The 10,141-nt window shown below is 41.2% G+C and overlaps 1 protein-coding gene across 1 annotated transcript in view; it reads right to left on the bottom strand.

Annotated features, from left to right (window-relative positions):
* Positions 1–4,329: 4,329 nt before the first annotated feature.
* Positions 4,330–10,141, bottom strand: part of lrmda (leucine rich melanocyte differentiation associated) — a 250,089-nt gene continuing 244,277 nt past the window's right edge. Inside the window, exon 7 of the mRNA XM_060872357.1 lies at positions 4,330–6,194. Coding sequence (XP_060728340.1) covers positions 6,115–6,194 — 80 coding nt within the window. The 3' untranslated portion in view covers positions 4,330–6,114. The remainder of the gene's footprint in view (positions 6,195–10,141) is intronic.

Raw genomic sequence — 10,141 nt, 5'->3', positions numbered from 1 at the left:
GTAATTCTTTTCTTTTTGGATCCACTCTCCCTGGAAGGCATGATCTTTCATCAAAGTGAAACTCGGCGCTAACACTTTTCCCTCAGTAAGCCTACATAATACATAATATTCATGAGATGGTCTCAGTGTCTCTGTGAGCACGGTGCAATGTCTTCCTGTGGGCCAGCTGCTGAAAGCCTCATCCGACTGACTGATCTTTTCCATCAGTGGGGGCTCATCGCTCTGTGCCCTGTTGGAGACACAGATGTTAAGCTGGAGGAGTCCACTGGAGCTCTGGATAAAACCGAGCCGAGCTCTCAGCTGGCAGCACACAGCATTACTCACTGCAGCTAGTCATCTGCCTAATAGACCACACAGACATTTACTAATCCTCATGGACTTTTCATCACACAAGAAAACTTAGACAAAAAGCTTAGACAAAACTTAATAGAGTCTTAAGGCTGTGATAGACCAGGTTGTTTTTGTTCTTTCAAATAACATTCTGTGTAGAATCACACAGTTGCAAAGCTGGCCAACGAGCCATAAATAAGCCTTAAGTTAGATCATTAAAAAATTTAAAAAAGATTACACTTTATTTGCTTGTGCAGAGTCATTATTTCTATTATCCAGTATTCATTTCTGACTCCCAGGAACTAAATTTTGATAAATTTTTACACTAGCACAAGGTTGTAGATTCTACATGAGGCATGGACTACTGATTGGAAGGTTGTGAGTTCAAATCCCAGGTCCACAAAGCTGTCACTATTAGGCCCTGAGCAGGATGCTTAACCCTCGTATATAAAAAAAGGTAATAAAATTTAGATAAAATATATAACATTGCCTTAAACCCTTGGACAACAGAAAGATCCAAATGAAAGAAAAAATGTGCTATTCATTTATATGAAAGTACTGTATGTGAAAAGACTTTAGACTTACTGGATACATTACATTTGGAGCAACATCGGTACAAGAAGAGAGAAAATGCAATCCACACAATACTTTGCCAGCATTATTTCATAGATCAGAATTAAGTGGTGTTTGATTACAATCTGGACATGACACGTTAAGTATAATAAAATAGACATTACTTATTATAATTTAGTAAATACTATAAATTATACATTAATTATAGTGAGACTAGTGGGAAAGGTCAGCAGAGAGGAAAGTAAATCTAGAGCAGTGAAATAAGCACATGGCATAAGTATGAAATAAAACATCTTATCCAGTCAGAGCTATGTATAATAAAGAAACTTCTGCAAAACAGGTAAGAGCCTGTTATCACTTGGGTTTCACCAACTATTAACAGTTGTTCACTGTCACCTTTTCTCTCTCTTGACATTAATTAAAAAAAAAAAATCGGAAATTTTTTTTTTACCAAGAAACCTCCATTGTCCTCCATTCTCAAGACTAAAGACAGTTTTTGTCTTTGACTGCCACAAAGTTCTGAAGCTTCCAAAAAATGCTAAATACAGATTTCAATACGCTTATTTAATAGAAACCATGATGTAATAGAAAGATTGCATTCAAATATAAAACCACTCCTAGTGTCCACAGGAGTCCACATGAATCCACAGCTTTGAACCAGGAAGCTCTGGGAATCCTTTAGTAGTTTCACATTCAGTATTTTATATCATTCATTTAAACTGCAGACTCCATACATAGCAAGCTGCTGGGGATTAGTAAGTCTGATCAGTTCAACTTCCACATAAAAGAACTCTGTATTTAAAATAACACCGTTTGTTAGCCAGTTGAGTTTCATTTCACCTTCAAGTTGTAGAGCTGATTTATTGGGATGTGTTATTATTTTGCATAATTCATCACTCTGTCAGTTGCACACTGGAGGTTAATAGAAATGCCAGCATGTTCACTGATTTACTTAGTAAAATTTTCATCCCAAGGTTGGTGTGGATGATTGGAGACTGCGAAGACGGGGGATTCATGCATTATGTAGAGGAAGCTGAAGTGACCTTGAGTCATCGCTGGCTGGACTATATATTAAACCTACTGCCATCATCTAATGCATTTAGCACTGTTTTACACAACATTACTGACGCCTTGCATGAGCTGAGTTCACTTGATCTGCTCGGCCATTTCGACCTTTAACGAGAATTCTGAAGAAGAAGCTGTTTGTGTTTATGTGGATTAAGCTAAGCGAAAAAACAGTGAGAAGATCAGACCCATGTGGTGTTTATAGTAATCCTCACGCTCGTACAGATGCCTTTAGCCAAAACACGCTGAACAGTAAAGCTCATCATGTAGAAATCAGAGCTTTCTTCTTGGAGAATTGAACTCTCGTATTAAATGCATTGTGGAATATCATTACCTTGAGTTTAGAGGTGAAGTAAGTGATGAGAAACAATATTTTCCCACAGAGCGAGATGGGCGCTGAATCAATACGCTGCCTGTTAGTAAGGCTTTAGCAACCTTTAAAATATCAAGTGAAATTGATTTACACAATACTGCCTATACTGTCAAACTGTATTAGGGTGAAGCTTTATCCAGGTCCTGACACTATATAACAACATTCGTCCTAAACAACAGCTTAAAAACACACAAATACAGGCCTGGATTACAGGCAGCTGTTTTTTTTTTCTTTCCTTGAATTCTGTGCCCTAGAAATATGTTTGAAAAGAAAGTCCATATTTGTGCTGTGGTGTTTAAAGGGAAATAATTAGGTGACACATTATGGCAGTACTTGCTGATAGAGGAAATGATAAGGGAACACTATTCTCTTTTTAAAGCACAAAGTCCATTCTGATATAATTGGTAGTGGAATTATTTATGACATTAATTGCCACATTATCGACTGGCTGTCAACTCCCGTGGCAGTTCGTCCATCTTTCTTACCAGCGAAAGCTAGCTCAGCCTAAAGTAGACTGACAAGCTAATTACACCATCTTCCCCTCAATGACAAATGCTACTCATCTGAAACCGTGCCGGAAATAAGGCTCTTTTTCTGTGCCTGCCCTTTCCCGGGCTGTCTGCCTCAGCTAATGTCTCCTCGTGTCTGCAGTAAAGGATGAGACTGCGAGCTCAGGAGAATGATCAGACCCTCATCTCACCTCTCTCTCATCCAGTTAGCGTGCTATCAGCATACGGCTGTCAATCACTGATACAGTGCCAAGCGCTTTCTCATGCGCCTGATTTGCATTCGCCGCTGTCAATCACTCAAAGAGTGGAGCCTAATAACTGATGACTAGGGGCGATTTCCCAGAGCCGCTCTGACAGGCAGCCGCAATGAAAGTTGGGATCATAGCGGAAGAGAAAGTGGGCTGTGGTGGAGCCCTGGGCTTCCACTGAGTTTCTACTAAGACCCTCTATACAGGCCTGCACTGGAGCAAGAGCTCTGTGAACATGCTGTAATGGGAACACTGTCAGCTCACACTGTCTTCTGCATCAGCAACACCCACCAGCTTTGCCTGTCAAGCTCCCAGAAGCATTCGATATGATCGTCTACAACAAGAGAAATGTTAGACATCACTAGCATTCTACTGTGCTTCTATCATAAACTGTTTAAAGTCATTAAACACATCGCCACATTTCATTACTCTTTAAGCTCCACAAGTGAATTGAGATTAGCATGTGAGACTACTCTCATTCCCGTTTGTGAAGTTAGTGTACACTTTTCCATCTTCTTTTTTTCCCACTCTGCCCTGAGACCTATCTGGAGGGCTCGTCACTGGTGCTACGCAACTCCAGCGAGGAACTTTCTGTATAGCCGTGCATACACATTCCCCTGGGTCACAGCCTGTGCCTAGTGCACGCTCTGTTTCTCGCTCCTTAATTAGTCCCTATCCTGTGTCCCCTGCACAACACACACATCCGCGCATTCTCTCACTCACACGCAGTACACATGCGTGGCAGCATATGTCTACCCTCTGCACTTGCGCCTCTCTCCTAATGCTGTTTATATTTGCGGAGCTGTTGGAGACGAGGCCGTGACGAGGATGGGAAGTGACACTCACCAAACTTGCTACGTCCCCCAGCCAGCTCCGCCGGCTCCGCTGCTGTCAATTCGGGCTACATCAGCGGCACTGGCTCAATGGCAGCGTCTCTGACACATGTCACAAAGTTTTAAATGTCTGTTCTTTTCATGGGGATGGCTGGGTGAGCCAGGCAGGGAAGAGATGACATTTTGTGTGCTGAGGAGGGGGGAGGACTTGTTGTGGCTCCCTCTTCCTGCCTCCTCTGGCTGTCACTGGCACTTTCCTGTGAACATATCACAACATGGACAAATAAACCTTGTCATTTAGAAACGCCCGCACTAGTGACCATGCTCTCAGGCAGCACAACAGGAGCAGTGCACAGGCGTAGTCTCATAGGACCAAGGAGACACACAAACACACACACTTACAAAAACCATTGTGTAAACACAATCTCAACAATATGCACATTATGCATCCACATACACTCGGAATAACAAACACAAAGGCACATATACACAAAGCATCTGACCCACAATCACAAGCAGCATTTCTCTGGGTGATGTGTGGACTTTTCCTGAGAGCAAGCAGAGGATGGAGAGCAATGTGCTCTGCCTTCATACGCTCTCTTTCACTTCCAAATCCACCTGCCTTGCTGCACTGGAGAACGTTAAACACACTGTCCATGTCGACAGGACACCAAAGTCCGCCCTGGTCCATCAGGGAATCATCACATAGACACATCACACAGACGGACAGACAGACGGACGGAAGGATGGACAGACAGACAGACAGACAGACAGACAGACAGATGTGAGATCATTCAAATAAATGAACAGAAAATCTTTGGTTACTGTTGTTTACATCACATGGAATTACACATGTTACTTTCTGAGAGCTCACTCTTTAAGATGCAATATAACACTATATTCAAAAGACAAAACAAATGATTAGAAAATATTTGAATGAAGATGAATGAAAGCATCCAATATTTAATCTTTAATGTATCAAATCTTCCAGTAAATGTTGAGACCATTTGCAGAAACCCAGTTACTGAAATGCAGCAAAAGCTCTTCAGGTTTTTTTTTTCATAAACAAAAGTTACAGAGCAAGTCATTAAAATAGTGTGCATATCACATGAGGAGGCAATAAGAGGAGGAATGGAAGAAGTTGTTGACTTCTCTCCCTCCCCTCAGTCCTGCTGCTCTGTCTCGCCTGTCTCTTTTTTTCCTCTCCTGGACCCAAGCAACGAGAGCAAAGCTCATTACCACGCACTTTCCCAGCTCCTCCAGGCTCCTGCACGGAAACATCTGCCCCCGCAACACACCAACTTCACACAACACATACGCACACACGCACACACACAAACACACACACAAATGCACGCTCACACACTCATACACACACGTACACATGACCACATGCAAGGCCACAGTGCAAGGTGCCTGTAAATGCCCTTCATCTGGCAATAAAAAGTCAGAAATGTACGATTACATGTTCATCAAATGTTTTTTGCTGGTATAGTTACACTTGCTTAGAACAAATTATTTGAGTAACGTTTTCAAACAATATTAACAGTGACTGGTGAGAAGCAATTAAAGATTATCGCTGTATGTACTTCCTGAGTTTAGAAGATTTTTTTTTCCAAAAGAAAGTACAGAAGTGTATAAAGTCTTACACAATGCTGTGTTTTTGTATAAACAGAAACAGACTGATGTGAATGTGGAATGAACAGTGTGTGTGTGTGTGTGTGTGTGTGTGTGTATGTGTGTGCACATGTGTATTTCTGTGTGTTTAACTTTAGCTTTGACTTTGAGGAGGGCTCATCCTGTGTGTCCTCATGGGCACACTGCAGCCTCAGGTGTGACCTTTGACCCGCAGAGTGTAGCAGTTGGATCAGGCAATCCATCATGAAGCAGTAGCTGTCAACACAGTCACTTGGATGTGTGTGTGTGTGTGTGTGTGTGTGTGTGTGTGTGTGTGTGTGTGTGTGTGTGTAGGCTGCTTAAAGGCAATGATGTCAGTGTGAGTGGCACGGCTCAGGCAGAGAGAGAGAGATGAGAGGTGGCAGGGATGGCGCACTCAGCAGAAGGCACTAGAGGGCTGTGTTCAGCTGCTTAAAATGCATGTGGTGATGTGGATATTAATAAAGACACACGAGAAGACATCTTTATAAAGCTCCGCTGCACGTCCCGGCCCGTCCGTCTGTTCATCAGAGCTGGTCATTGCGGATGAAGCGGTTGCCCTCTGAATGCTTGCCATAGTAGATGTAACGGCACTTAGCAAACACTCCTACAAACCACACAAGAGGAAAGAATTATTACATTTATTAAGGTAATAATATATGTAAGAGTTAATTACATGTTAATGTAATAAAGACTGCTAAATAGCTGGTAGTAAATATGTCACCTTTATGATAAAACTTTTTATTACTATTTTAATATTCCATTATTTTTTTATTACATCTAAAGTAATGCCACAATCATTTCATCTGACTCTCAACAGAATCCAAACAAAAAGGACAATATAAGAAATATCTTTCATTGTCTCACCACACTGTTTGTTGGAGGACTGTTAATGGCCCTGAGCATTTTATCATGGTCTATAAGATACTGTACGTTTTACAGAAGAACAAAAGCATTACATTAGTAGCATAGAGAAAAACACGTACACACTTCTTTTGGCAGTAAAACCAGAAATGATCACTGCATACTCACGACGAGATCAACTAATATTTTGTCTGTTAAGAAAAAATTTAATGCTAGTTTGTTTGCAGTGTTTTGTTCTATTTATATAATCCTGTCAAAGTCTGAGGATCCAGACTTCTGAATCAGTCTTCTTCTCACTCAAATTTTGGCATGAAGTGTGTGTCAGGGGAGACAGAGCATCCATCTCAAGTCTAAGAACACCAGAAAGACAACATTTGGCCTGAGGGTGCTGTCTAGACAACAAGCAGCAGAAAACCTGCCTTCTACTGTGTGTGTGTGTGTGTGTGTGTATGTGTGAGTGAGTGAGTGAGTGAGTGAGTAAGAGAGGGAAAGAGAGAGATGTAAAGAGTCTATTATTATAATGGTATCATAGGCTGAGATCCACTTCAACATCTACTCTCTATTGACCAAAGAAATGGGTACATTACTGTGTGTGTGTGTGTGTGTGTGTGTGTGTGTGTGTGTGTGTGTATTCATAAATGTGAACATTAATCCGTGTGTATTCAGCAATAACTCTAAGTTATATCCTGCAAAATAATGAGGTTTGGGAATAATTGTTAGATGCCGCAGTGTGATTTCCTCACAGTGAATTCCAGACTTTGGTGATGTAGTGAAATGAATTCATTTTGTTATCAGATACTGTACCAGCTGTCCAAATGACTGTGCTGCACCTATGCCTCCGAATATACTTCATTTTCATGTTTGGAGGCAGCCAAATTTTTAAATAATAGAACTATAGCATACAGGATTTTTTTAAATGAAAAAACAAACAAAAGAATGAAAGAAACAAAAAATATTTGTAATATGATGCTCGTGAGCTTTGAGCTGTGCTGAAGTCTGCAATACTAATTCATAGTCATTGCTGTTGGGTTAGAAATAGTGTGAATTTTGTACACATACAGAGATACTTCAGCTGTCATCACGCCTCAGTTAAAGAAAGACCGAATACACAGTGACTGGCAGGAGCTGCAGCCAATCAGCGAGATAGAAAGAAAGGGTGTGAGAATGTAAACAAATCAAACAAGAATGTGAATAAGTCTAATATTGTACTGTAAGAGGAAAATGGATTCATGCATGATGGCATTGGATCTTAACTGCTGAACTGTTAAAAGGCAATCACTTGTTCTGTAATGTGGTGGGAAGCTTTGTTTGGGGCATTAGTATTATTTGGCAGTTATTATAATGTTTTAGCTAGTTGGCTAAAAGACTGAGGAGTTATGTGTATATTGGGTAAGAGCGATTGATCAACACTTCTGTTCTCTCTTGGTCAGTGTGAATCTGATTGAGAGTTATGATAATTTAGGACAGCTGGAGACTAACAGGTAGTTTCGCTGCTTAGACGAGATGCTGTTTAATCCAAAGAATGTGGTTTGGGATGCAGCTCTGAATTCTCAGTCAGTTCTTAGATTCATTCTCACTGTTGAGAAGGACGTAGCACAGGACATACCTCTGCGTGTAGTTTTACATCCTGCAGCTGTAAAGAAGAAAGTTATGTACTGTGAATGGACTGACCTGAACGTTGTGTAAAATCTTTTATTAAAATTTTCAATTTAGAGGAATTTCAGAGCCGAGCATATTGTGAACACGTAACCTACTCGCTGTTAATAATGATTAAATTGTGCGGCTCTAATGAGTCTGTGTTTATGTGTGTGTGTGTGTGTGTGTAGACTGTGACAGACTGTAGGAAGGCAGAGACAGAAGGATATACCCTTCTTCAGAAACAGCAGGCGTACAGATCACGCTGAGAGGTTGATTCACCCACTGGTGACAATCTGTCTTGTTTCAAACATGGTATCATAGTCTAATGATTTGAATACATTTTTTTGTTTAAAGATTTATCTAAGCATTCAAAGTGAAAACACACACACTACAAGCATGATGTTTTAAAGCATGTAAAACTTCTGCTCCTTCTTTTTCCTGACTATTCCAGAGCCCCATATCTTCCATCAACTCACGTAGTAACTAGACGCTTGGAGTGACATCTTTGTGCAATCTTATTGTCCAGCTTACTTTGTTCTTACCTAAAAATCCTGAACAATACGATTTTCCTGTGTATAATGAGGCTAAAATGGAAGAACTCTGCCTATGTCATACATTCTTCCCTCACAAGAAAACAGACAGTTCCTGGCTAAAAAAAAACAAAAAGGTGCCAGTTAGGTGATTTGCTATAAAATGTCCTCCTCATTCCTTCAATTCAGTGAGACTGCTTGAGCTGAATGCATATCCTGGGAGAGAGGTTTTAAAACAGGACAATCCTGAAATGCCTGAGAGAAATGACATAGAAAGAGAGAGAGAGAGAGAAAGGAGAGAGAGATTTGATGGATGTGGTAGACTGCGACTAGGTGTCAGCGCTTTAGTAAATGAGGCAAGGACAAGTGGTATTAATGCTGTCAATGATCTCCTGACAGGAAAACAGATACCACGCTCACTGCAGTTTTTAAATAGACATCAAGTGCATTAATGACAAAAAAAGGGCAGGCTTCAAACACAGCGGCTGAGTGATGGTCGAAGGATGGCAGCGCTCTGAGCGGAGCGCCAACATAATCTGAAAAGACACCGTCAGAGTAGGCGAGAGACAGGCCTCTGCATCGCCCACTGACACACAACAGAGATGAGGATACAGATACTGGTGGCATATTAGTGCCAAGCATATTCTAACACCAGCCTGGATCCTAACCAAACCTGACATTCTCTCCCTTCCTGTCTCTCGCTCTCTCTCCCTCTCTCTACCATTTCTCTCTGCCACCCATCCAGCAGCAGTGTCTTGTCTGACATGGTGCTGCAGTGTGGTGCTCAGTGCTCCTCTCTCAGCGAGTTAGTGCTAGGACCTGTTCGTGTCGGCTGGAGGAACGCACTACATGCTGGACCCAGAGGCCTAGGGAAAAGCTCACTCAGTCTAAATTTGGACTTTTGTAAAGGAGTGACGCTCATTCATTCCTGTTGTCCGAGCAACTTGAAGTGATTTAAACAGTGAAGTGTGAGCAGCTGTCTTCTCAGATCAGATAAGGAGTCCGTATTCACATACCTGTCTGAGTGTGTGTGTGTGTGTATGTGTGTGTATGTGTGTGTGTATGTGTGTCTTAAATTCCACAGCTCTGTAAATTATAGCAGTTTCCTTCAGAGAACATCTTTTTCATTTCTTTTTTCATTTTTTCGTTTTTTTTTTTCTGTCTGTGTCCTATAATATATTCTCCTTGAGTTGCATGAATACAATATCATTACATTATTTCTACATATTACTTCAAAACTTTAACTCTGCCAAAGTTGTGAGCACCGTTCCATCACATCCCACCATCAACAGCTGGCCTGTGTAGAGCATCGTTTCTTGCAATGCATCTCCTGCAGTCCCGCAGCCCATATGACGCAAGTGAATAATCCCAGCACACAGGCAGACACAGCTATATTACATCTGGAGCCAAAACTCATGAACCCGACATTTGTTTAAATACAGTAATAAATAAAAGCTCTGTGATTGATGAGTTGCTGCAGGCTCAGTGTTTGGTGATGATGGAGTCTGAAGCTGAATAGATG

Source organism: Tachysurus vachellii, chromosome 6, assembly GCF_030014155.1.
Source record: "Tachysurus vachellii isolate PV-2020 chromosome 6, HZAU_Pvac_v1, whole genome shotgun sequence".
In the NCBI taxonomy this organism is placed as follows: Eukaryota; Metazoa; Chordata; class Actinopteri; order Siluriformes; family Bagridae; genus Tachysurus; species Tachysurus vachellii.
The sequence above is the reverse complement of the archived record's forward strand: the minus strand, read 5'-3'. Positions and strand labels throughout refer to the sequence as shown.